This window comes from Parathielavia appendiculata (genome assembly GCF_033297405.1).
Source record: "Parathielavia appendiculata strain CBS 731.68 unplaced genomic scaffold N657scaffold_36, whole genome shotgun sequence".
Classification (NCBI taxonomy): domain Eukaryota; kingdom Fungi; phylum Ascomycota; class Sordariomycetes; order Sordariales; family Chaetomiaceae; genus Parathielavia; species Parathielavia appendiculata.
In genome coordinates this window covers 94841-120330 of record NW_026944255.1, presented here as the reverse complement: position 1 = coordinate 120330, position 25490 = coordinate 94841, and the positions used below count along the sequence as shown (strand labels likewise).

Below are 25490 nucleotides of genomic sequence, written 5' to 3'. Positions count from 1 at the left end.
GATGTTAAAATCACCCCCTTTGGAAAGATGGAACGGAGTTAGCAAACGGGGTAGTGAAAACTGAGCACATATGCGTTCCATACCGTTTCAGTCCCCGAAAACGTATTTGGCACATGACTCAAGCTCTGCTGAGTCAGCAGTTCGACCAAAAAAGAAAGCGAATCACTAGCTAGGTTCAGATTCGCGTTTTTGGGCTCCCCCATAAAAGCGACCGTTTTTTGTCTTCGTTGTTGTTCAAAGGGGGCGATTTTTGGTCCTCAAAGCTACCAGTTCTGGACCCTTTTGAGCAGACAGGCAACATTTATAGGCAAAAAGCATCGTCACTCAAACACCACTGCTGTCCACAATTGCCACCCTAGGACAAACCCCTAATCATTTCTTTCTCGCCCGATTACTATGGCTGCCACTGCAATTGAGGATGCTTGCACGCGAGGCGATGGAATATTATCCCCTAGACCTGGAGGGTATGGTGCCCTAAAACACAATTAAAACCTATAAGCCTAACAGCAAGAGTGGAAGGTCAGCCGGTTGTCACGGGTGATGCAGACAGGTAACAGTACGTAATAGCATTCAGAAGTATACTACAATTCTGGGCTCTATTCCGTCGGTACGGGCAGGCTCGGTTGTTAAGACGTCGTTGAACTACTGTGTAAACTGGCCCCTTGGCACCTGGATACAGGGGCTGGGCAATGTTGCCCAATGCAGTAAGCGTGGAAAACTCGTCACAGGGTCTGGCGAGGGTCCCGAAGCCCTCGGTTCTTTCAAGCAACACACACACATGACACGCGGCTTAGACAGCCAACTCAAGCTTCATCTTGTGCCTCAATTGATGCAGTATCACCTGGTTGGTCTATGCCTATTCGAGCCTGTAACTCTTGCTGTCCAACAGCAGGATCTTCAAACCACAGGGGCCCGTGCTTCCCACACGCCAGGCCCCACCCGTGGGTCCTGGCAGGCGCGGCGCAATCGCCGTGACACAGAGCAGCAGCCAGCGGAGAGTAGATAGAAAGCACTGCTTTCTATCGAATAAGACAGCATTACTACAGTAAGACAATCGTCTGGCAATTTAAGACTTTTTTACAATATTAATATCCTTTTCATGTTCAAAATTCAGCGGAGAATTAGTTTTGTAGTAGACGTCTGGTGCGGCACGCTGCGTTAGTCCCGTCATTGACATCATGGGAGGCGATTCGGAGATCCTTGGGGGGGGGCATTGCCGCCCTCAACGCAAGAGGGTGAAAACGAAGAAAGCGGTGGAGTCAATGCTACAGGAAGACAATATAGATTTGAAGAAGGAAATGAAAATGAGAAAAGGCGGGGACACAACGGAAATCTCACGACTCTGACGGTAGCCGCCGACGAAGGGTACATACAACGACGTCCAAGGCCCAAATCAACACACGGACCATAACCCCAACAAGAAGATAGATATTATCAAAGCAGACGTTCCGGCGTGTTTCCACGGAGTCCCGGCTGGCTACTTTACACAACATCCGTCGTGCTTGCCTTTCGATATCACGCAAACCTTAGGCATGCTGCAGGTACCATGCTGTTTCTGCAGATTGGGAAGTCTTGCAGCTTAAATTCTCGGCTGCCCACTCTCCTCCCAACCTGGGAACGGGGATTCTGCTCTTCTTTTACACTCCCACAGCGTCACGTTCATCACTCGGCATCGCCTCGTCTTTGTACATTGAGTTTCCCGCAGCCCAGTACACATAATTATCCACCGGCATCATCATGGCATTCCACCTCCCAGCCGTCACCCGGACCCTCCTGCTCTTGCTGCTCATCACTGGCGTTATAACTAGTACCACCCTCGCCACCCTCCCCACGCAGCAAAACGATGAAACACTGCTCGACATCCCGCGCCTAACAACCCTCCTCTCCCCCTCCGCCCAACTCCTCCTCCCTACCGACCCCAATTTCAACACCACCCTCGACCGCTGGTCCACAAGCCCCCTTAACTCCCCGCGCCCATCCCTCCTCGTCCTCCCGACCACCGAATCCGACATCTCGCACGCAATATGCTACGCTGATTCCCACAATCTCCCTTTCCTCGCCACCTCAGGCGGCCACGGCACGAACGAATATCTGTCGGACCTGCACGGAGGCGTCGTAATTCATCTGCGGAATCTCACCAAATTCGAGCTTGCTCCCGCTGGCGACGGGGGAACGGTTGCGATACTGGGTGGTGGGCTGCTCTCGCATCAGGTTATGGAGGGCTTATGGAGGCAGGGCAAGCAGACGGTTACGGGAATGTGCGGGTGTGTCTCGTACTCCGGGCCGGCGTTGGGCGGAGGGCATGGGACTTTGCAGGGGCGGTATGGGTTGGTCGTGGATCAGATTGTGAGTGCGAGGATGGTGTTGGGGGATGGGCGGGTTGTGGTTGCTTCAGAGAGGGAGAACGAGGATTTGTTTTGGGCTTTGCGAGGGGCGGGGCATAATTTTGGGGTGGTGAGTGAGTTTACTGTCAGGGTGCATGATGTGGAGGAGAACATGAAGAATTGGGCTTGGGAGAGGTTCGTGTTTGGGAGGGAGAGGCTGGAGCAGTTGTATGAGGTGGCGAATGGGATGATGGAGGATCAGCCGGAGTATGTGAATGTTTTCTCGTCGTGGAGCATCCTGGAGGAGGTTGATCCGGACCGGGTGAGTTCCCAGCAGCGGCCTTTCTCCAAGATGATGAGCGGCTGACCATACTGAAGCCGATGATTGTGTTCATTGTCTTCTGTAACGGCCCGATGGAGGACTGCAGAGAGTACACGCAACCGATCCACGACCTCGGCGCGGTAGATCACCGCTCCGGCGTCACCGAGTTGCCAGGAATCGACGAGGTGTTGAACCTCGACGTGAACGACCCGCAATGTCAACCACAGGGCACAGTTCTAATGCGGGGCGTCTACGTGGACAGGTACGATATCGATACGCTGCGCAACTGGTGGGAAGTTTTTAGCGACATGTTGGCAACCGAGCCCGCCTTTGCCAACTCCATCTGCCTCCTCGAGGGATACTCGATGCAGGGTGTGCAAGTGGTGCCTTCAGACAGCACCGCCTTTGCTCATCGAGACAAGAGGTTACTGTTGTAAGCATTCCACGAGCCCTTGTTGCCGACGAAGCTTTCCTAGCTAAAGCCCACTGCAGCTCTCCGGTTGTCGGGTACAGCGTCGTCGGCAACAGCACCCTCGACCGAGAGGCCGAACGATGGAGCAAGGCATTGGAAACAGCGGCCGCCGGAAGTGCCGAGAGAAGGGTCTATGTCAACTACGCCCTTGGCGACGAAAGTTTGCAGGCCATTTATGGGTGAGTGCAGCCAGCAACCTGCCCCGATGTCGCCATCTGTCACTGACGCACCACAGCCGGAGGGACGAGCCATGGAGGCTAGAGAGGCTTCGTGCTCTCAAGCGCAAGTATGATCCGAACAACCGATTCAGATTCTTTTCGCCGATCGTCCGAGATGGTACGCCGGAGGATACCATGTGAGGGTAAGGGAAAGGAAAGGGATAGACAGTAATCCGTATCCTCCGGGGGAGGACATGCAGCGAAACAGTAGTAATTGACTGTATTGTGGCCACAGAGACTTGAACATGAATAGACAGTCCTCCCAGTAGCTCTCGTACTTTCCGACAAGCCAACTCAATCCGTCACCGTCCCCGCTAATTCTCCAGCTCTCGTGTAGAGCCTTCGCTGTTATAATACATGCCCCATACTCAATAAACCGACGGATTGTAGACTACACATATTTCAGCTGTCATCAGATCAATCAGTTAACTCCGGACATCGGTTGTGATTTGATTGAGGCATCCTGCTCATATATTTAAATTGATTGCCCTGATTGAGTTGATCTGACTGGATGTGATGACTAGGGTTGTCCGATGAGGCTATCCGCGGCCCTGCTCCGTCCTGAACCTACTCTTCCGAGCTCCATGCAACCATCCCGGATCCAATTCTTCATTAATTGCAATGTCGCAATCATGGACCTCTTGAGGGAGTGTCGTTGTGCCGTTATCGTCAGCTTCGCCGTGCTGAATACTCTCTCACAGTCGTCTGCAATCGCAGGTATCGCTAGGAAGTCCGACGTAAACCTGCTGAGCCTCAGAAGCGAACTTCTATGCTCAACCCACCATTGAATAGGAAAAGAAATTTCTTGTGGCTCAAGTCGGTAGTATTGATCCTCACAGCCTGCTGGGGTAGTTCGATGATGCTTGCTCTTGATCCATCGAGTAATCCTGCTTAAATCCCTCTGCTCAGTAAGCGCTCCCTTCATGATATCTTCATTCCCATAGGTAGGATACCACTCCTCGAGATATTCCTTCAGCTATCGCTTAGCATCACTCATCCACGTTAGTTGCACTTTTGATGTCCAGTTGGCCTCAAAGACACCTGATACCGAAGCCAAGGTGTGAATGATGGATGTTGCGTAAAGAGGGAATTTCCCTGAGGGTAGTGTAGTACTCGTTCAGCTTTACCCAAGCGTTCTTGATGTAGACTCTTATGTACGTCCTCTCGTCCGCTGATAGGTTGGAGATACAGCTCATTGACTGGGCTGTGCACATCGAGCGAATATGATCAGGCAGGGCGCTTTATTGAACTGAGTAGTGGTAGCAGTAGCAGTATCAGGTTGCCGATGCCTCAGCTGCTGCTGCTTCCGTAAGGGTGTTGCGACCTCAAAGCCTTGAAGATGCTGGGAAAGTCTCGACTGCAGGGCAGGGCGATCTTTTGCTGATGTGCTCGGTGTTGACAGGCGAGGCATCGAGTCTAAGCTAGGGCCCTGCGAAAAAGGCTCGCTGGGCTGCTGGGAAGCCAATTCCGTAGCAGGGTTGCCATAGAGGGCTTTCCACTCTTCCAAATGCTCCAAAACGATTCCCTGCCAGTCATGAGCTCCCACAAGTACCCATGCTGCCGCTGCTGGCATGTCCCTGTGTTCTCATCGTAAGGCTGTAGATCGGCTCGAGGACGTATCAGATATCGTTAAGAAGCCCCGAGTCATCAGTGGTCAAATGATCCTGGCGAGTTAGCTGCGACGAGGCGGTGCCAAGTTCAAGGATCAACAACTAGGCACGAATCTTTGCTTGCTTGTTCTAAGCTCGACTGATCATTAGGCAGGTCGAATATGCCGTGTCGCGTTGTTCTGCTGTAGATTAAGCTCCTTGGAAGATACCTCGGAAAAGATGAAGTCCTCAGCGTCCTCAAGGTCATCGCACTCTTGGGCAATGTTCCGGAAAGCCCAACTGCGTTGTGGTGGACTCTGATAAACTTTGACGATGTTGAGTGAAGCTTTCTGATTGGTTCTTTGCGCCGCCAATGCTTGAAGTCCTCTTCGTACTGGCCAAGATCAACATGGAAAACCGACATCGCCATGACTACCGAATGCGGGTACTGTGGTTCCATTGACACATGTATCAATGATTTGCCGTGCCCAACCGACGACTCGGCGCGATGGATGCCTGTGTTGTCTGCAACTCAACCGACCACCACTTTAACGACTCCTTGGCCTTTGTCCTCGACTTGCCGCTGGACGACAATGCGCAGGTGTCATGGTGCCTCGGAACGGCCATGACGAAGCGAGCGAATAGGCCCCAGATCTACAGCACCAAGATCCCGTTCTACGACGTCCCACGATGTCACCGTGCGGCTTGGCGTCTTCAAGTAGCTCGGCGCCGTCTATAACTGGCCCTGGGGCACTGTCTTTGCAAAGAACATTGCGGAGTACGACAACTCCTGGCAATCCGCCATGTCTAAGGACAAGATATCCCCCTGCTCTTTTGATCCTCGAATACACCGCGCTGACGTCCTCCCTGAGGATCCCCTTTTCTGAGGCGAATCGGTGCGGCAGATCCTCAACATGAGAGCCAGCTGCAAGCTTGATGCGGATAGGTTGGTCTTGGACGGAAGCAATGAGCGAAAGGCGACGGCTCACCCCTTTTGCTAGACAGTCAACTGTTGACTATCTCGCTCAGTCTGGGATGTTTAAGGAGGCGTTTGAAGGGAAGTAGCATGGCGGGGTTGCTGGGTCGCCCTCAGACCAAGGGAGGGTTTCCGTTGTGGGTGTGGCAACCGGGGCATGTTATCGGTGGCTGAGTGTCATGCAAGGACTTGTGGTGCTGGAAAGTTGCAATTCCATCCAGGGTAATTCTGACGCTGTCTATGTACTGTGGTAAGTATCCTGCTTGCTTGCGAGTGCTCCATGTGACCTCACAGTCCATGCTGTTGGTTTCTGCCGCAGCGCATCCGTTGCAGGAACATCTGTGTCTGTCATCCATCACTACCTTCAGCGCAAGACTTAAATGATACCGCTGGATCGCGAGACTGAATTGGCATCGCTTGATCCCTGAATAAGCCTCCAATTCCACGTGCCGGAATGATCTCGCGGCTACTACTCGGTTCCAACCAGCATCGAATGTACCCCAGTGAGATCACCGCATACCACTCTCTATCAATAAGAACAGTCCTATCAATGCATACCACAAAAGCACAGTCCAAGCCGCGAACAACCAAAACACCCCAACCTAACGCCCGAACCCCTCTCAACGAACGGAAGCCAACCACACGAAGACTATGCCTCAGTACATAATGTCTCTCGTCATAAATCCCTTGACAGCACTACCTTAGCAATCCTCACCCCGCGCTCCCGCGCAAAGAGGACAGCATCATGGCTGCCTCCTGCTCCTTCCTGAGCTGCTCCTCCGGACACCAAGACCCACTCCCCCTTTCTTCGCTGGCATCAACATCTCCCGGAGGATGTTCTATCCGCCATATTTCTTTGTCCTCCTCGCTAACCCGAGAAAGATCACCTATCTCGAGCTCCAATACCAAGTCCTCACCATGATGAGCGTCTTCCCAACCCGAGGCAATCGTCCCATATTGATACTCCAGTGTCTGCTCCATCCCCAACAACCCTTGAATGGAACCTTGTTCCTCCATCTCCCGGCCCGGCCGCTCCCTCGTATATCCATCATGACCATGTTGCTGCTGCTGCCGACTCTGTATCTGCTGCTGGTGCAGAGCCTGGTGATATCGTTGCTGCCGCGGCAGCGAGGAATCAGAACCCCCGATTACCGCCCTCGTCCCTAGCTCTGTGCCCATCATACCCGCCCGTTCCGCCGTCCCTTCAGGTTCCCACGCACCCGCACCGACCGCAGCCGCACTCTCAATGATTTTAGCCGCCTCCTCAACCTGTTGTTGTTGTCGTTGCTGTTGCTGACGCTGCAGACGCTGGTCAAAAAGACGATAATGCTGCTGCTGACACTGCCGCTTCTGACCAGCCCAAACAGGCGGAGACCCAAGCCACCCAACCAGCGGATCCGCGAAGAAAAATGCATCGTGCTGCCCGTAGCCAGAGCTACTATGCCCGGCGTCAGCGGTCCTGGTCCCGCCGACGACAGGACTGCCCACGTCAGACGAGATCCGAACCTTCCTGGGACCAGGCGACTCCACCCTCGGCTCCAGCGGGGTCAATTTCAATCTCGGCTGCCCGTGCGGCGGCGGCTGCCGGCCTGGGTACAGCTGCTGCAGGTGCGATCTGAGCTGCATATCCGGCTGGCGGTAGTGGTCTTGGGCTCGTTTGAGCAGGACACTTAGGGACGGGAGACGCAGCTGCGTCTGCGGTTGCGTCTGTGATGATGACGACGATGGTGTCGCGGGCCGGGACAGGCGGGTTTCTTCTTGGAACTGCGCTATGAGGCGGTCTGTTTCACGGAAGCCTGTGTCAATGGCCTGGTCAATTACAGATGCTTTCGGGTTTGGGGCGGTGGACTGTGGATGAAAGACATGGTTTGGCAAGGCAGCTTGCGGACGGGGAACACTAGTTAGAGGTTGCTGATGCGGAAGTTGGGGTGTGGTTGGGGTGGGAGGGGGTAGCCGGCGGGATTCGGGCACCGGTAATGGGTGGAGGAAGGCTGTGGCGTGAGGTAGGGAGGGTGTCTCTGGTTCGCCTCCGGTGTCGAGCGAGACGCGCGTCTCGACGCCGCCAATCATGCGCCAGGTGACCGCTTGCTTCCGCTTTCGAGTCTTGACCGCTGTGGAAATGGAGCTGTCGCTGCGGAAGGGAACCTCATCGCCCCTGTTCGCTGCCCCAGTGTTCAGCAGTGAAAATGATGCCAGGGCTGCTGGCTCTGTTGGGCGGATCGGAGTCCGGTTCTCCTCCGCAGCGTCGCTTGAAGCGACTGGCATGCCTGGGAACCCCAGCGCCGCGGGAGCCGACCTCCGAGGCTTTCTGGCCTTCGGTCTAGCTGGCGTTGAATCAGAACTGGGATCGGTAGAACGGGTCGGGCTTTCCCCGGTAATCCGCCGCAGGTCCTTCATGATTTTCCACACCAGATATGCCCCGTTGAGTTTATGATCCCGAATGGAGGCAGGGCGCTTGGCATCGGGGTTGAGTTTCAGTTCCTTGGGAACCTTTGGCGGCTTCCTGGGCACAGCTTTCGGCGGGGTTGGCTGTGACGGCAGACGCGGCATCTCTTGTGGCTGCTGGCATTGCCGGGCTCCTGCTTGCCCGTTTTTGACGATCCCCGCAATGTCCTCTGCCTTGGAAAAGCCGGCAGGTCTGTCAGCCTCCTTGAGTTTCTTGGAGCTCTTGTCAGCGCCCTCCTTGCGCTTGCCGGGTTCAGCGCCGCTCTGCCTCCGTGGCAGTTTGGACGTCTTCGGCTTCTCAACCTCGGGGAGCACGGCGCCAGGTGGGAGCCACAGGGCGGGCTTCCGCTGCTGGAGGTCACTAACCCAAGCGTCACAGTCCCATTCGACCCAGTAGTCGATGATGTCGGCCCATACACTTTCTGGCGGCTTCGTGAAGTTCACAAACACGACTCTCCCGCCGCGGTCGTGAACAGCCTTGGCGAACTCTTTGACGAGCACCTTGAGTCCATGGACGCGCATGCTCGTGCCCAGAATGAGCAGCATGTCAGGCCCCAGAGAGAGGTCGTGCTGTATGAGGGGGCTGATGAGGTGGGCTTGGGGGTGCTCTTCGCCGTACAGCACAATGTCGGGACGGAGCTTGCCGACTCCGAGTGCCCGCTTGCCTCGTTCCTCGCGAGCAGCCGTCGCCCCGGCGCAGTGCGGGCAGGTGGGTTGTTGTCCGGCGAGGGTGTCTGCGAGGCGGGTATCCTCTTCCCATGAGGCGGTGCGGGCGCACACGAAGCAGCGCAGCTCAGCCAGGGAACCGTGCAAGAACACGCATTCAACCCCGCGATTCGGAGCTGCCGGCGCAGACGTTGCCGCGGTGGCGGATGGTGTTGAAGATGGAGCATCGCCCGTGGTGGGCCTGGTGTCGGGCCTTGTTTGTGACGGCCGGAGAGGTGGGAGCTTGTGTTCGCCACTCGCGAGACCATCCATCACAACATTCAGTGGCTTTTCCTGAGGACGAGACACGCCCCTTTGCTCCTCCTCCTGCGGAGACGCACCCTGATTGGCCTCCGACGCGGCATCAGCGCTCCTCAAGCCTTTTGCTGCGCCCGAGTTCCGTCCGGCCCTTGCAGAGAAGCGGTACCTGCTACCCACTCCCAAGGACAGCGAGGTGCTAAGGCCGACCCGTTCTTCCAACTGGTCGATGTTTTGTGTATAGCATCTGACCAGCTTCCTGCTGTCGCGAAGGACGCTAAGGAAGCGATGGCTCTCTGTTGGCTCCGCACTTCGTACCTTGTCGCGGAGCGTTGATACAAACGTGTAGAAGACTGATGTCTTGATCGGGCAGGACCAGATCTGGGCATCAAACAGGTCGCGGCCCTTCATGATCGGGAGAGTCGCCCGGGAGGAAGCGAACGAAGTTTGTGAGGACAATACCGGCGTAGACGCCGAGGACGACCCCTCACTCTGAGAGCACGACGATTCAGTGTCTTGGCTGGAGGAGCAGTCTGCTGATTCGGAGTAGGGATCAAATATAATATGGGGCGGAGACGAGAGGGGCGACGAGCTTTCTGGAGGCGAATTAAAGAGGTGGGCTTTAGACAGCGACCGTGGGGTGCCGAGGGTGAGAGTAGGGGGAGAGGAAGCAAAGGGAGCTGTTGCTTCCACAGCAGGCGGGTCCGGTTTGGTATAATCGGCTTGAATCTTGCGAGGGCCGAGCACCGTGTTCGCAAGGCGTTCTAGAGACCCTAGTGTGGAGTGCGCAATGACGGTCGCGTCTTGCTTGTGTTCCATCGGGGTCATTCCGTGCGCCGACTGCGTGCCGTCATGGATTGGGCCCGACTCGGAAGACGGTGAAGGGAGAGCGCCATTTGGTTCCCTGTCGCATGGCTCCTCCTTCTTACGGCTTTCCTGATCCCTGTCGGCGTCCAGTGTCTTTGGCGCCGCATTGCGTAACCCCGGAAACGGTATCTCGTGGGTTTCGATTCTGCGGTCGGAGTCGTCATGCGCTCGGCGTTGCCGTTTCGCTGGCCTCTGCTCGACTGACGCGTCGCAAACATGGACATTACCACCGCCAGCGGCAATCTGCTGAGCCGCTTCAAACTGCGCCTGGATCAAAGAGTAGAGACCATTTTCCGACCGGAAGTCCTACAGCATGGTTGGGGTCAGCAGGGAAGGGTGTATACGACGGAGCCATGAGCCAGAAGCAACGCGTCGTACCGGAATGCCCGAGTTGGTGCTGATGCCGGCACCGGTGATGACGACAACCTTCCGCGATTTCCAAAGGGTATTCGCGATGTCTTGTAGTAACGAGCCGCTGTCCGGCGCAACGTGGGTCGTAGGCATCGCGAGATGGCGGACAATTGGCGGAGCATCGAAACGAGCGATTCAACAGGACAGTCGGGGCCCGTAAGCCAGAGCAGGCGGCACCGGCTCACTGAGACATTGTTGATGAATAGGCGATATATTGCACGTGGGTTTCTCGGTGTTTCGCGCGTCAATCGAATTCTCGGTCGATGGCCGCGTTCACGCCCGAAGCTGTTGTCAGCCGAGACGGGCTTGTTTTTGACGCGTCCGAAATCAGACGATGAAATCCCGGGGTACTTCGTTGTGGGGAAGGTCAGGTATCCGTAATTGCCTGTGCAACAAGAAGTCTGCAAACAAAATCCTGAAAGAACCAGAGGATTATTGGGCGCGGAGCAGGCGAGCGAGGGCGTCGTTTTCAGTTGCTGCGGCGGATGAGGAGAGGGTGATGCTTGATGTTTGTGTAATGACTTGCAAAGAGTGACACAGGTAACGGTGGAGTCGACGCGCTTGAGTGCTGCAGGGACTGCATCCTTGCTGCGGCAGCGTTGCCGAGCCCGGGGCCGAGTCCCGTCCTCAAAGAACCAGGGTAGCTTCCAGGTTTTGTCCCGTCAACGTTCACGGACATTGTGCACTGGGTGGTGTCACGGCGACAATTGACAAGCTCGCGGCCGCGTCCCAGCAGGTAATGACTGCTATTGTGCACAGAATCCAACAGCTTTGTCATCGTCATGTTCGCGAGAGAAGTGCGCAATAAAAGACGCCAAGCCGGGCCCACGTCACTTTCACACGGCGCTCGGGTTCCGGCACCAAGGTTCCATTTCTACAGTAGAAGGTTGCTGGTTTGACAAGCCCCGCTAGACTAGCGAGACTGGGACGCCCAGAGCCAATGCAGGCGGAACTAGCAATCATCCGCACTCCGGCTCATCGCCCCCCAACCCTGCTGTTTGGGCCTCCGTAGTTCTCCCGTACATTCCGCCGTCTAGAATGACAGCCTCGTTGTCGTCGAGGTCATCCTGTACCTTTCGCCACCGTGCGCTCCGGTCCTTCCTGCCCTCCAACTCGACTCCCTTGCCCTTGGGATCGTACACTGGCCTGATCAACCCACCCAGCAGTGGATTCTTGCTGAACGCCCCGCCGTGTCCCCTCGCTCCTCCAGTTTGCGCTGATATAGGACCTCCATTGTCCTCGCCCTCGGTATCCTCCTCCTCCGGGCTCGGCGGCCGTTCCACCTTTGCCATCTTCTTAAACACCTTCCTCCCCGTCAAGTCAATACTGACCACCTGCTGCCGCTTCTCGTACTCAGGCCTGGCATTCCACTCCATCTCCCTTAACAGCCTCTGCTGCCTCTTGAGCGCGAGCGCCCGCTCCTCGGGGCTCGCCCACATGCTCCCGGAGTCAGTGACATCAAAATCGGCCGCCTCGTCCCGCACCGTCGTGCGCCGCGCGTTCTGCGCCTGGAACGAGAGCAGCTTGTCGCGGTGCTGCAACGCCATCGCCTCTGCCACCGTCAGGTCGTCTTTGTCGTCGACCCCCGGCCGCCGGAACGGTTTGGGCGGCCTGGTCGCCTCGGCCCGCTTGTGCGCCTCGCGGTCCAACGCTTGCTTCTCGCGCCCCCGCTCGGCGCGCAGCTCGCGGATCATGGACTGCACCTCGCCTGACGAGAGGAGCGGTTGTTCGCAGAAGGTGCATGGGCCCAGGCCTTCTTTGATGCAGATAACCTTGCCGCAGTTGAGGCAGTTGGGCGCGGCTTCAAGGAGTGGGTGGCGCGTTGCGACGCAGTTGCACCGGCGGGCGGCGAGGTTGGAGGCGCTGTTGGAGGTGTGGGACGGGTTGGTCGTGAGCTCGAGCGAGCGGATGGCTTGGTCCAGGTCGGCGAGCGCGGTCGAGCTGCCGTGCATTGGGATGCCGCCTGTTATGGAGACCTTGGTGGTACTGGGCGTGTTGCGGGACGAGGACGGGCCGGGCGTCGAGGTGCGGGACACAGGGTTGGATTTGGGTTTCGGCTTCGGGACGCCGAGTTCCGACACGAGGGTGCCCGCGGCGGAGGGAGGGGGCTTCGAGGGCTGGGGCGGCGGCGTTGCTGCCTTGGCAGCTGCGACACCGTTGCGGTGCGCATTACTGCTGGACGGTGTTGACGTGCCTGACTTACCGGATATGTAGACTTCCTCTTGATCCTTCTTATTGTACACAGTCCCTGACGCTAACTCGAACGATGCAACTTGTCGGGGAGGTAAGGTATGCAGGGGCGGCTTCTTCTTTTTAGGGCCGCGGCGATGCTTCGGGACATGGTCGACGTCGGAGTTCTGGTTCGAGCTGGGCGCTGTGGCCGGCGCGGTTGCAGGCGCCGGAATCGGTTCGGCGCGGCGTGCGTTGAAGGTGGAAATGAAGTCGATGACCTGAGGTGAGTCACCCAGCATGTTGATAAAGTGCTCGGCCGCTTCGGCCTTGGAGAGCGTCGCAGCATATTCAAGCACTTGCTGCAACCCGTCGTCGGGCAGCGGCAGTAACTGAAAGAGTTGTTCTTTGGACATTGCGAGTGCAGTCGGAGAGGGTGCTTAGTTAACCAAACGGCACTTTGTATAGTGATGGTGGCTGCGTTTGTGAGGTTTTGGATTGGATGCTGCAGCTGTTGCTGCATCTCAGAACGCCCCATACCATCGCGTTGGATGCTTAAGGTACTGTACCTTAGGTTAGATACAGTGTACTAACTCGTTTAGGCGGGGTAGTACTGTACGTACAGTACCTTCCACACCCTATCGCTCAACCCCACAATTGCGACAGTTCGATCTTACCTTGCAGGAGCCGGTATTGGAACGTGCCAAATCGTTGATACACGAGTATCGAAACCCTGGCTAGCAGAGTTGTCCGCTTGGAGAAAACTAGCTATTACTCCAAAACGTACAGGTATGAAACCATAGGCTCTACAGCTTCCTTAACGCCGGGCGAGTAATTCGTCAGAGCCGCTGACTTAATTGAGACGTTAATCGCAGCCTCCATCCCTTACCAATTCTTCCTGACATAGCGCACCGCAGCATGCCGTCTCAAAATAGACCCGCCGAGGTGGATCCAAGCCCAAACGCCATTTTAACCCTTCTCAGAATCATATCAAGAGGGCGTGCGATGATCCCAAGCTAGGACCTGGTGTACCGAGCCAGGCTATGGTGAAACTGATCGCGGCACAAGTAAGTTCTGGTCACCCCAAATCTTCCCAAGTCAGCGGCGCTACTTGGAATTGACGTGAAACAGCCGCTCAGGAACGTACAGCTCAGCCAACACCCCAAACTCCTGGCGAGTACCGTGCCATCCAACTGGGCACGGCAATGCAACTGCGAAACTGCGCTGATGCAGGCAACGGGACACATTCCCGAGCGCCCCTGCAAAAGCTGCGAAGCCGGAAACAGGCCTTCTCAAAAAAGCTGCATCGTTTCCCGAATTGGCAGTTACGGAGCCTGTGCCAATCGACGATATGGGTCGAAACACCTCTCGCTACGATTTCACACCGGGAAAGAGCCGCGAGCTGAGAATAGCCGCAGTAAGCCCCTTGCATCTTGAGTATGGCCAACTTTACCGACCACGGCCATGGCTGAGAATATAGAACGAGCAGCACCCACAGACTCATCCCTGGAACCCCTGTCGAAGCGCACGCAATGCCGCCAAGCTAGTCGATCTGTTCCCTGGCCCCTTCACCACCGAATCATTGCGCCCAAAGGAGCTAGCCCGTCCTGTGTCACCGACACACACAAGCGACTCGAAGGCTTCAAGGTATACTTGCCCAACTACAAGCCAACGGGCTCAAGAACAACTTCCCCGCCGCCGCCCGCCTCCAGCCCTGCTGCGCGAATCAAGCAACTCTGGTCGCGAGAAGGACGCTTCACGCCCTGTAGGACAGGTTGATTCCCTGTGCCATGCGAGCTGTCCTACCCAGACAAGGCACTCATATCTCAATCTCTCCAACATAGTTACAGGATCCCATACCACGTGTAATTGACCGTCCTTCGCAATCAATGAGACTCAGAGTAGCTGCTGTTCGGGCTACTCTGGCTGCCCCCACTGCCCTCGCCGCTCCGGCCATTTCGCCTGCTCCAGTTGCGCCGCTCGCCCTTGCAGCGATCGGTGAGGAGACAGGCATCCACAGCCGCTGGTCTTACCAAGAGAAATGGACCATAGCACGTGGCCTGCGCCAGCTCGCCGACGATATTGACCAGGTGGCCGAGGCCGAGATAGCCCGCGTGCTCTGAAGCCATTAGAGAACGTAATGTCACTTACTCGTGTCACTTACATGTGTCTGGCCCCTTATCCTGGGATGGATTCGGATCTGTCAGGGTATTTGGCACCCTGGCCTTCCTTTACAGTTCACGACAGATTACTGGAAGGCCAGATGATTGAACTTCTGTTCCATTGTTTGCACCTATTTACCACATTTCCCAAGCGATCGACATGGAGGTAATCAGGTATTACAAGATCACTGACTGATCAATGATTGATGTACATCAGGATCGCTGTACCTACCAAGCGGCTCAGTATTCCCTCCCCTGTCACACAAAGCCTTTCTTGATAGACCGCTGACGCAATGCGCCACCTCCGTGGTTTGCCCGCATGTTGTTGGTGTATTGGCATTTGACTCCGTAATGTGGAGGGACGGTGGTGGTGAGCTGGACTTTGCCAGTGTCCATTCTCAAACCCAGGGACTTTCGCGGAGGAGACACGAGGGATGTCTGAGCGCTTGCTGAAGGCTCCTGGGACATTTCAGACATCCATCATCGAGTCACCCGGCTAATCTCCTCCTTCGTTCCGATCCGCAACTGCCCATATCCGTCTCCCTAGAGCACATCTTGAATTGCATTTTGCCCACGCACCTGCTCTGAGTCGCCATGGACTTGCTGTCTACAACTGGATGGATATTGAACATGAAGGCAAAAACACCTAACGTTATCGATTGTCCTATTTGAAAATACCTTCCTGGTTATCTTAAATTCACGATACCCCCCACACCTTTCAATTGGATTTCCCTGCTCTATCATCATTCATCCCCCATCCCCCAGGACCGTAATAGGTATTCACACAAATAGTTATACCTAGTGATATAGATGAAGTACAGACACCTACCTAGTAAATTTCACGCTAACAAACAAATTAGGGTTGAATTGTATTATGCCCAGCACTGCGCAGCTAGGCCAATAGGGGTTTGTATTGTATAAACAAGCCCTTTTTTGCGGCAATGATTGACAAACGTTTAAACGAAGCTATGATAACTATAAGGTAAAGTACTTCAATCTTTCCTTCTCAGGATATTCTCCTTTTAGGCCGACTGTTGCCATAGATTTCTCGTTGCTGTTCCCAACACTGATCGACTTTCATCACAGGATCACAACTTTACACCAAACCCGATCTCCACCTACAAACTTAGGGTGCCTCTTGCCGCACTAGCTTGAGAGGGGATGCACCTTCCAAAGAAATGAAGACACTTTGACCTTCGTCGAAGTCACTCGGAAGTTGGACACTCGGAAGGCAGATGATAGCAAGCCACTCAAGGAGCTCAGGAAGGAAAAGGTAAGGCACCGCCTGAAGCCGTCACCTCCAATGCAACTAACCTGGACTATCGTACCCCAACAGCCTGTCCGTTATCTGCAGCTCCGGCCCGACCCCAAGGGAGAACTGCGCGAGCTGGACATTGAGCGAGTCCAAAACGCAGAAGCCCTCATCATTCAGGCCACCAGCAAATGGCGCGAGCCCATGTGTAAGACCTCATGTGTAAGAGGTGCTCGCGGGGCTATGAGCCGTTTGTGGGCTGCGTTAACTCGGAAAAAGGCGGCAGCAGCAGTTACGCGAACTCGAGGTCAAGGAGGCGAGAATTAGATAAAAATTGGTCGCGAGTCGCGCGCGACCGCTGAGGCGCCGTAGAAAATGCGGCTCCCTCGGGGGTGTGAGAGGTGTGCGTCGACGAAGTCGCAGTCACTACAATCCGCAGGGGAAGAAGTGAGACTTTCGCAGCAGCAGTAAGTGTCGTGTGGCGTTTCCCCGGGCACTCGAATAGCAAGACATGAGGCAATACCTCATTGACTCATGATGCCCCTTGGCTTCTCGTGAAACAGAGCAGGGACTGGAGGAGACACCTGCGAAGGTAAGGGCAACGAAGAGGAGCGCTGATGACAGTGGTATCGATGACGGCGGCCCCAAGGGCAGTGGCAACAAAGACAGCGGGATGGACGACAGCGTTGTCCATGAATCCATTGCCGATGCTGTGGCGGCCCTGGTAGCAATATTTCAATTTTACTCGACATCCACACCCCGTCCAAGAAGGAAGACCACCGGTCCGAGACAGCTTACGATCCCAACAGTTCAGGGCAGTTTCGCCGCGACGAGGCGCGGCGCGCACGTTTTGGGCAAGTCTTACCGGGGTTGTCCGACAGTGACACCAGACACCACCATCCTCGCCAGCGATGCGCAAACCCTTTACACTCAAATTTACTGTCAGACTTGGAGACGCCGGCCCAGCCGCGCCGGCCGAGCTGCCCCCGCTCTCTACCGATAACAACCATATCACCTTTCCCAAAACACCTGGCCTCGCTCGAATTATGGCTCCCCCACCACACCCGCTCGAATTATGGCTCGCCCACCACACCCGCTCGACAGGCCGCTGGGACGGCAGAGAGCGTGAAGTATTCGCCTGGCGACTACGAGTGTCGTCCTGGACCAATATCGGTACTCACATCCCCCAATCATCCATCCACGAGTCGCTCAATTCCAGCTTCCAAAGGCGCCGTGCCTTCTACCATCTCCATCTTGTTGGATGAAACAACGACATTATCGATACATCGCGCCCAAACCCGGTCAGCCCCCGCGCAGCCGGCTGTACCACCGAACCTGAACCCCCCCCGTTGGTGATTTCACCAACACCCGGGCGGGCCTGCCCGGATATCATGACAAACGGCAAATAGCGCGCGCCGTTCGCGCCATCGTGGCGATCTTGATGGGGTGGCCAATTTGGAGGCACAGTCGAGTTTGTGATGAGGACTTTTTTGACGGTCGATCTGAGCACGCCGGGCGTTCGAGCTCGGTCCTAGGTATCACGGTGTTGGTGTTATCTCGATTCAAAACTCTTATTCACGATAGACGTTCAGGCGGTTGAAGTCTGGTGGAATTACGGATCGGAGTCGGAACACTGGGCACCTGATGGCTTGATACCATCGGGGGACTTTGGCTTTGCTCGAGCTGTATATAACCTGTAGCTTTCTTTGTAATGCGATAAGATTTATTATGTAGGTGGCCGGGGGTCTCTGAGGTGTAAGGAGAAAGAACTCAAAGAGACAGCCTTGCAGACAGAGCAAGGTCGTTTTACTCCGACAAATTGTACTAGTTACAACCCCGGAGGAAGGGAAGGTCCCCCAGCCCCCTATACAAGGCAAGAGAGTTGATGATATACATGCGTCTAATCCCGTCCATATCTCCCACTTTCATTGTTGGTGTGTGTTTCCCGCAGCCCCCGGGCCCCAGCCCTTCTCCTACCGGGAACTCGAATGAATATACCTAGGATGCATAACTCGGACAACGCCCCCTAACGAAGATACCAGTCACTCTGAACCCACATCCACACAAGCCCCAGCCCCGACGTCGCTAGTGGGATCAGCGTGTCGCTTCCCCGCGCCGTCTGCCAAATGGCATACTCGGTGAAGTATAGCCACAGCACGCCTGCATAACTCAACATGGCCAGGTTGTACAAGGGCCTGTTGTTGAGGTGATAGACAGCGTACAACCGGATGACGGACGTGTACAAGTTCTTGACGGCGTATACATGCGCCAGGAGAGGCGTCGGTGTCGGGCTGCGCGGGCCGCGGAACATGCGCATGGACGACGCAGGGTCCTTAGAGAGGTAACACCATGCCGTGTGGGCGATGCCGGCGACAGATGTCTGTCAGAGCACGTCCCCAGTCAGTGGCGGCGGAAGGTTCCAAATTCCGGCGGGTTATTAATTAGTACGCACATAGAGCATCAGGTAGGGCAGATAGCCGTCTTGAATCGACGATGGCAGGATAGTCGCCATGGTGTTTGTTCTTTGCAGTAGCAATCGTTGTGATTCAAGATGCGAATGACTAGCTCCCGTAACCAAGTCTGAACGAACGAGGGGAGAGGCTTGAAAATATTAGCATTCTCTGGGCATATCTCATTTATGTCCGCCCCAATCCCTGCTTGAAGCTCAACGCTGGTTTGCTCCTCATTAACGTGCTCCACTCATCCTCGCGTCAATATGAAGCCGTTACCAAAACAGATGGCTTACCAACCAAACGCCAAGCAGGCTGACGCCAAGTCTATAGTTTTTGCTGGAGAGGGTTAGTTGAAGTTGACTGACGCTCCACTGCAATGGCCAAACCAGTGTCACGCTCCCCACAGGGTGACTGCGAACCTTACCATTCAACCTGAGCGGCTTGTCGCTGACCTCACATGGTCGGCCGGAATCCAACCGCTCTTTCAACTCCGAAAGAGCTAGGATACCTACCGCACACACCAGAGAACCTAGATTGGGTCTGCATGGCTGAGTGATACTCTAACTCGAAGCACGATGAAGGCAGCGCCTAGGTCGGGCGATGAGAACCCTCAGAGAGCTGAGATCTAACGGCCACTGACGGGCTGGAACCCCCAGAAGTTGACTGCTACCGCGGCGGAGACCCTAACCTCCCGTTCGCACCCATGCCAGTTTTGAGGGACTGACGTGACGGGCACGTCTCGCACTCGTATTTTGAAGACGCTACCAGATTTCGTCCTCAGGTGGGCAAAGGCGATCCATGTCGACGACAAGACGACGGCCCTCGGCTCGAGTTCTCTTCCAGGTCCCGGAATGGACCTCCCAACCGAGAGATGCACGGTGGCGGCCAATGTCCGAGCCAGGCTCGACCACGCGCCTCACCATTGTCAGTCCCGAATCGAGCACGATCATTTGCAGACCACCAAAGTAATTCTCGACCGGCGCCGGCAGGACGACGGGAGAGTAGAGCAACCGGATGGCGCGCCGGTGTGGGCGCGGCAGTCGCTTCTCCTTCATGACATATCGGTCCATAACCTGGGCGGACTCAAAAGACCAGGCGTTGAGGCGGAATGGCAGCAGGGCGGTCTCGTGGTAGAGCTGGCGGCAGACGGGCGACAGGAGGGTCATGCCGCGGCGAGGCGAGGCCGCCGAGCTAGGGGCGTTTGTCGTTGATATGGCTTTCCATGGGTTCTGGTCCCTGTCGAGGATCTGGCAGCAGAAGCCGCCCTCGGTCGTCTCGTAGTAGCGCTGGCCGTTGCGCGTCTGAATGCGGTGCTTCCACTTCTTGAAACACACGTGAATTTGGCCGACGTCGAGCACGAGTTCGTATATTCGATTTCGGAGCTCGGGGGGCAGGCGGAGGAGGGTCGACATCTGTTGATTGCGTTCCCATCTGCCAAAGGCCTTTGTGAGCGATCGGGATTGCCCAATGGCAAGAGCGCGAAGGCAGGTGGGACGTACTGCTCGAATTGGGGGGTGTCCTCTCTGGGAAACGATCTATGCAACATGTTCCGTATCTTGCGCTGGCGCTCTTTATTGAGCTGCATCTCTTGTGTTCTTAATGATTGAGCTGGTGACAACCCGTGGACGCGAAGCGGAGTTGGGGAGGTACGATGGGCCAGTACAGAGGTATGTAGATAGGAAACCTGATGCTCCGAAGATCTAAGAGTGGGTTCGCGCGGCGCCAAGGCGCGAAGTGTACGGATTACGTGACCCCGCTTGCTTACTTGGGCAAGTGCGCTCCACAAAATTTGGCTCAAGTTGCGGAAAGACACGGGCCGACGGGTGATGCACTAGGGATCCGTACATGTACAGTGCTTCAAGAGTGCCTAGACGTACCCGTCATGATGCTCGATCACTGATTTCCGGCTGGAACCTTTTAGTTTCATCAATATACCCCATCCACATCGCTGCGCATGTGCATCACTACAAGATGTCCCCACGATGCTTTCTATACCTGCAAGCTCTATCCAACAGAAAGACAGTGAACGAGTCTGCTCGCCCTTCGGAGCAGCAGACGCATGCCCAGTCATCATCATCACGGAGAATCCACTCCGACCGTCCGAGACCAGATCTGATATCCCGCACTCAACGAGACGACGTGCCCCTCATGCTGACTGAGGGGCTATTGGGTTGCGGTTTCGCTCGCTTGGGCTGATCACGCTCCAAGCCCTAGACGACATGACCCCAAACCGGACACGATCGACGTCCACCACGCCTGGGCTTCAACAAGCTCCTGTCCTGCCACAACCATATAAACTATACTAAATCTTGGTTTTCTACATCTCCTCAGCCTGCCGAAGACGATCCAGACCATGGATGATCATTTCCTGCGCTTGCTCAACGACTGGCTCTGGGTTATTCTGCCTGCCTCCCTTCCTCCGCTTGGGGGGTCTCTCACTTGCTTCCTGAGCTGCAGTTATATCCTCAACACGCGCAAACGAGTCGTTGGCATTCTCTTTGACTCTAGTCTTCGTGCGTGGTTTCTGAGCTTCTAGATCCCTGCGTGCGGTTTGCAAAGCCTCCCTCAAAGCGGCGATCTCCGCGTTCTTCGTATCCAACACATCTCCAACCTTGGCAACGAGCGCTCTTACGCTGCGTTTGGTTGGCGAGACGTGCTGCCTGGCTAAGTCGACGGCCCTCCGGATATCCTGACCCTGTTGGGGAGTCCGGAGAATAGAGTTCTCCGCGTGTGGCTGCGGTTTTGTAGGCGTAGATGGCTGCTCGGGGGACCTCGTCTCTTCGGCTATTGCTTCTGAATCATCTAGAGTTCTTGACGGGTCGGACAGCGTCGTTCTCGGGATGTTCCATCGCCTCGATGCTGCGCGTAGGGAAACACCATCCTGGACATCTTGAAGCGCTGATTGAATGCGCTGCTCTCTGAGGTTCGCCATGATCTAGGTTTGAACTGGTTTGAAGAAGAATTGGGTGAGAAAGATGGTGTGGGAGATGGTGTGTTTGGGTGAATGATGACCATCGGCATGTCCGGTTGCAGGGGTTGTCCGGTTGGTGGGACACGTCGTCTAGCTGTTTCTCACATATGAAGCTCGGCGTCGCGATAGGTATTCAGCGGGGTTTGAAGACTTCTCCACGTTCTATCTTTACCGGATTATCGATCTGCGCTAAATTAGTTCCATCGGACTCTGAGGTGAGTAAGGTGCTTTCAAGTTCTCTCTCTCACCATAATTTAATATCACGTTTCCAAAACCCGCATGCTCAAGATCATGATGAGTAGGCCAACCGCAACCACAATCAAGTGAGTGGTTCCAACTCATCCCAGGGCCATGGCTTGGTGCCTACGTGTCCTGATTCGGTGCTGGATATCGGTGCGCTAGCCATAGTCGAGGTAGCGGCGCTCGAAAATGCTGCCACAGCGCGGCAACCATGGCCAAAAAGCGATTGCCGCGAGGACCAGGCTCAGGACCGACTACGACACGTTGCTACGAATACACCTCAGATATACGGATGGCGTCGAGAGCCTGCGGCAGCAACAACGACAGTGGGTTGTTGAACTGAGTGGGTTCCTTGGCACCATGATTCACGGACTGAGCACTGATGTTCAATGCGAGACTCTCAGTCAACACAGATCCATCACAATGACGCAGTTCCTGACATAAACGTTATATCATGGCACACTGTCTCTATATAAGGGGGTAATTCCCCTGGGAGGATGAGAGAGGACAATTTTCCAAAAAAAAAAAAAGAAAGGGACATTCTAAGGCACCCTAACCCACTATCTTGATCCTTCATTGTGTGGTCACTCTGGAATCGTGACTTCAATGCAAGCTTCATTTCATACCTCAATTTATTCAATACCAACTTGGTTGGTCTAAGCTTACTCGAGCATGTAACTGTTGGCTGCCCAACATGGGTTCTTACAGAGAGAGTGGAGGCTGAGGTCCTGTCCGGACCCCCGCCGCACTTATGCAAGGACATTCCGTGGACCCACCAAAATCCTGGCATGCCGCAGAAAGTTCCTCGACCAACCACTCAACAAGCTTTCAGCCGGGAGCACAGCCTCAACACCAGGCCAACATCTTCGGGTCAAGATCAGTCCGTCTGCCCCACGCGAGCCGGCGAGGCTTGGTAACTGGCAACTTCACCAACCTCAAGAAAGGGGACTTGGAAACCAAAACGGCCGCTTTCATCTCCCACCGAACCACTGACCAGAAATTCGTTTGCTCTTATTCCAACCTTGCCAAAATGGGCCCGTCTAACAAGAAGCCAAGCATGCAGGAGCTCTATGCCAGCTCCGAGGATTGGGACACTCACAGGGAGACCATCACTCAGCTGTACCTGCATGAGAAGCGATCCTTGCAGGAGGTCATGGAACACATGGCATTGAATTACTTATTCTTTGCGACGTGCGTTTCCCGGGGAATGAACTGAAGCTCAACCCTGGTAGTCTTTTTACTGACGTGATCATTGTGCAGGGTCAAAATGTACAGAACCCGCATTAGGAAATGGGGGATAGACAAAAACAACAAGGCCGCTGAGGTAGCCTACATGGTCAGGCTCAAGAAGCAGCGCGACCTCCTGGGCAAGAAGTCATGCTTCCTCCTTCGGAACCGTCCGGTCGATTGGTAGGTTGAACGTCATGCCGACTTGCTTCCACTGTTAACTGAGTACTCCCAGGGAGGACATCGAGCGCTATCTCGCCCGCACGCCCGACTTCTGGGCCAAGCACGGCCGAGAATCACTCGATCTGAGCAACGAGATTATCTGCAAGACGCCGCCTCCACCAGGTTCCCCTCAAATACCCAAGCCCGCGTGTGTTCCCCAGACCCTGAACGCGGCCCAAGAGCTGCGCGTGCACGAGGAGATCCTCCGCTTCTTCCGCGACTATACCGAAGGCGCGTTCGAGCAAGGTCTCTGGCACCTCGCCGGCTCCCCGTCTCACAAGCGCTACGTCGGCAGCCGCGGCGGCATCGAGGCCCACGCCCGGCTCAACGCTTGGTACGACAGGGTGCGGAACGTGTCGGACTGGCCCGGCCGCGACGCAGACGCCGTCCGGCTCGTCAATCATCTGCTCGACGACCTCCCGCAGTTTATTCGAGAGCAAGACTTTTCTGTCTTCCCTGCGCTGATGCGCTGCTGTTTCTACCTGTCGGCGCGCAGGCCCGCGTTGGGTAAGGCGGTGGTGCAGTTTGTCTCGAGGCTGTGCGCCGTGATACTGGGCGAGAAACACCCCATGACTCTGGCTTGGGCGCGCATCAGGTCGCTGGACATGTCCGAGTACCTGCTCGTGTTGCAGGGTACTGCCAAGGTCCGGCTGGACCATCTCGAGGCAAGGCACCACAACAACAAAGACACTGCCGCGCCGCTGGAGGATGAGAATACCATCAATGCCCTGAGGGAGTATCTGCTGGTGCTCCGGCTGAGGGGCGCCGCGGCCGTGGAGGACGAGATCGACCATGTTACTTGCCGAATAAAAGAGCAGGTACAATTATCGCGGCACCGCGGCAAGAAGGGGCTTACAACGGCCCAGTGCCGCCTGCTTCTGGGCACGGCAAGTTCCTACATCACGTGTCGGCGGTTCGACGAAGCGGAGGAGCTGCTGAGCAGGGTCAGCGCCCACCTCCCGACGGAGTCATCCTCCCCACACTCCACCGGTGCAAACCGCATCTTACCGAGCTATCTCTTCATCATGGGCTTTCTAAGGTATGTCACGGGCAGGATGGACGAGGCGGTGAATTACTTCCTGCGGACGTACTGCGCGCTGGAGAAGGCGCGGGGTCCTCATAGCTCGGCGGTGGCGGACATCCTGCTTGCATTGATCGACTTTCCCGGGCTGTTGCAGAAGCCTGAGGATCTCCAGCATTGGCAAGGGAAGTTTGCGCAGGTGCAGGCCGAGATGCTGGCCAACGCGACAAGGGGTGTTCGGCAGACGGCGTTGGAGGATAGCGAGGTTGTGGATGGACCGCTGGATACGGACGTTAATACCGGGGCATGGTAATGATTTCTTGCTGTTGGCTGCTTCCAGTCGGCGTATCTGTCGTGCTTTGGAGGACGATATTGTAGGCAATTGCCAGGTTAAGATATATACTGTGATATGTGGCCTCAGCTTTCCTCCATTTCATTCCCTGGGTTGTTTGCCTTGGTCGTGGTCAGGTTCCGCGATCTAATCAATGTTACTACACTTAGCGGTACCCACACCTCAAGTCGTTTGCAATCGGGCCTAGGTCGTCCGGTCCTCAACCTAGATGGCTATCAAGTTCTGTACGGCGTGCCGGGATTCCGGCGATTGCGGACCATGTGTTTCTCTTTCTTTCCTATATGTGTGTTTCTTTTTCTGCCTCCATGTATTATTGCCCTTCCTCTTGCTCCATGTATTCCGATGCATGTTCACTTGCCAAAATAAACTCTGGATTCACGATGATAGGTCAGAACACCGGCGTCTTCCTGCAAATTAGCTCCCCAAGCTATCCACTTGGACAACCATTGTCTGGTGCTAAGAGTGGAAAAACTCTCCATATGTAAGTACTCCCCATGTCCTAAGGCTAGGGTGTAGGTACCCTCCATGTCGCCCTGGTCTGCAGCCAGCTCCGACACCCACCCCCAGTTGAGATCCGACATGGGATGTGGCATGTGACGTGCCTAAGCCTTCCTATCCCGCGCCGAGGCCTTTGACGGCTGACCAAATAGTGTGCCTCAAGCAGTTTCGAATCTGCTCGGGGGTTTGGGGATTTACCCAGGGACGTATACCGGCTTTGCGATGATGCTGTCGGACGCTCAGCTGAGCGACGGGGTCCCGGGGTGGTGAATGCTTTTAGCTGCAGGTCCCATTGGTTGTCGCTGGTGATGTAAGGCCAGAGAAGCGAGCTGGCAC

General features: G+C 55.6%; 10 protein-coding genes across 10 annotated transcripts; 4 read left to right on the top strand and 6 right to left on the bottom strand.

Annotated features, from left to right (window-relative positions):
• The first annotated feature begins 1665 nt into the window (after positions 1-1665).
• N657DRAFT_627804 (FAD-binding domain-containing protein) lies at positions 1666-3581 on the top strand. The gene is made up of 4 exons (XM_062790829.1): positions 1666-2646; positions 2703-3079; positions 3139-3297; positions 3354-3581. The coding sequence occupies exons 1-4, from the start codon at positions 1738-1740 to the stop codon at positions 3475-3477; spliced, it is 1569 nt and encodes a 522-aa protein (XP_062642661.1). The 5' UTR covers positions 1666-1737; the 3' UTR covers positions 3478-3581.
• Positions 3582-4394: 813 nt separating this feature from the next.
• Positions 4395-5328, bottom strand: N657DRAFT_711518 (uncharacterized protein). Its single transcript, XM_062797443.1, has one exon. It carries the CDS (start codon positions 4907-4909, stop codon positions 4529-4531), a length of 381 nt encoding a protein of 126 aa, XP_062642660.1. The 5' UTR covers positions 4910-5328; the 3' UTR covers positions 4395-4528.
• An 886-nt stretch (positions 5329-6214) lies between these two features.
• N657DRAFT_694131 (DHS-like NAD/FAD-binding domain-containing protein) lies at positions 6215-11066 on the bottom strand. The gene is made up of 2 exons (XM_062797264.1): positions 10555-11066; positions 6215-10482 (listed from the first exon to the last, which is right to left on the bottom strand). Exons 1-2 carry the CDS (start codon positions 10678-10680, stop codon positions 6613-6615), a joined length of 3996 nt encoding a protein of 1331 aa, XP_062642659.1. The 5' UTR covers positions 10681-11066; the 3' UTR covers positions 6215-6612.
• Positions 11067-11432: 366 nt separating this feature from the next.
• On the bottom strand, positions 11433-13262 carry N657DRAFT_650859 (zf-C2HC5-domain-containing protein). The gene has a single exon (XM_062794045.1). The coding sequence runs from the start codon at positions 13170-13172 to the stop codon at positions 11547-11549; it is 1626 nt and encodes a 541-aa protein (XP_062642658.1). The 5' UTR covers positions 13173-13262; the 3' UTR covers positions 11433-11546.
• Positions 13263-13420: 158 nt separating this feature from the next.
• Positions 13421-14589, top strand: N657DRAFT_325748 (uncharacterized protein). Its single transcript, XM_062786824.1, has 4 exons — positions 13421-13545; positions 13632-13823; positions 13888-14173; positions 14246-14589. Exons 2-4 carry the CDS (start codon positions 13800-13802, stop codon positions 14533-14535), a joined length of 600 nt encoding a protein of 199 aa, XP_062642657.1. The 5' UTR covers positions 13421-13545; positions 13632-13799; the 3' UTR covers positions 14536-14589.
• Positions 14590-15859: 1270 nt separating this feature from the next.
• On the top strand, positions 15860-16597 carry N657DRAFT_711514 (uncharacterized protein; the record flags this gene model as incomplete). The annotated part of the gene is made up of 4 exons (XM_062797442.1): positions 15860-15900; positions 16095-16191; positions 16255-16378; positions 16450-16597. The coding sequence occupies 4 exons, from the start codon at positions 15860-15862 to the stop codon at positions 16530-16532; spliced, it is 345 nt and encodes a 114-aa protein (XP_062642656.1). The 3' UTR covers positions 16533-16597.
• Positions 16598-17979: 1382 nt separating this feature from the next.
• N657DRAFT_650856 (ergosterol biosynthesis protein-like protein Erg28) lies at positions 17980-18761 on the bottom strand. Its single transcript, XM_062794044.1, has 2 exons — positions 18623-18761; positions 17980-18550 (listed from the first exon to the last, which is right to left on the bottom strand). The coding sequence occupies exons 1-2, from the start codon at positions 18680-18682 to the stop codon at positions 18197-18199; spliced, it is 414 nt and encodes a 137-aa protein (XP_062642655.1). The 5' UTR covers positions 18683-18761; the 3' UTR covers positions 17980-18196.
• Positions 18762-19384: 623 nt separating this feature from the next.
• Positions 19385-20208, bottom strand: N657DRAFT_582867 (uncharacterized protein; the record flags this gene model as incomplete). Its single annotated transcript, XM_062789638.1, has 2 exons — positions 19385-20054; positions 20123-20208. 2 exons carry the CDS (start codon positions 20206-20208, stop codon positions 19385-19387), a joined length of 756 nt encoding a protein of 251 aa, XP_062642654.1.
• Positions 20209-22181: 1973 nt separating this feature from the next.
• On the bottom strand, positions 22182-22529 carry N657DRAFT_650852 (uncharacterized protein; the record flags this gene model as incomplete). The annotated part of the gene is made up of 1 exon (XM_062794043.1): positions 22182-22529. A coding segment is annotated over exon 1 (167 nt), but the record flags the coding sequence as incomplete, so codon positions are not given.
• A 149-nt stretch (positions 22530-22678) lies between these two features.
• Positions 22679-24820, top strand: N657DRAFT_605519 (uncharacterized protein). Its single transcript, XM_062790191.1, has 3 exons — positions 22679-23025; positions 23095-23244; positions 23297-24820. The coding sequence occupies exons 1-3, from the start codon at positions 22865-22867 to the stop codon at positions 24615-24617; spliced, it is 1632 nt and encodes a 543-aa protein (XP_062642652.1). The 5' UTR covers positions 22679-22864; the 3' UTR covers positions 24618-24820.
• The last annotated feature ends 670 nt before the right edge of the window (positions 24821-25490 follow it).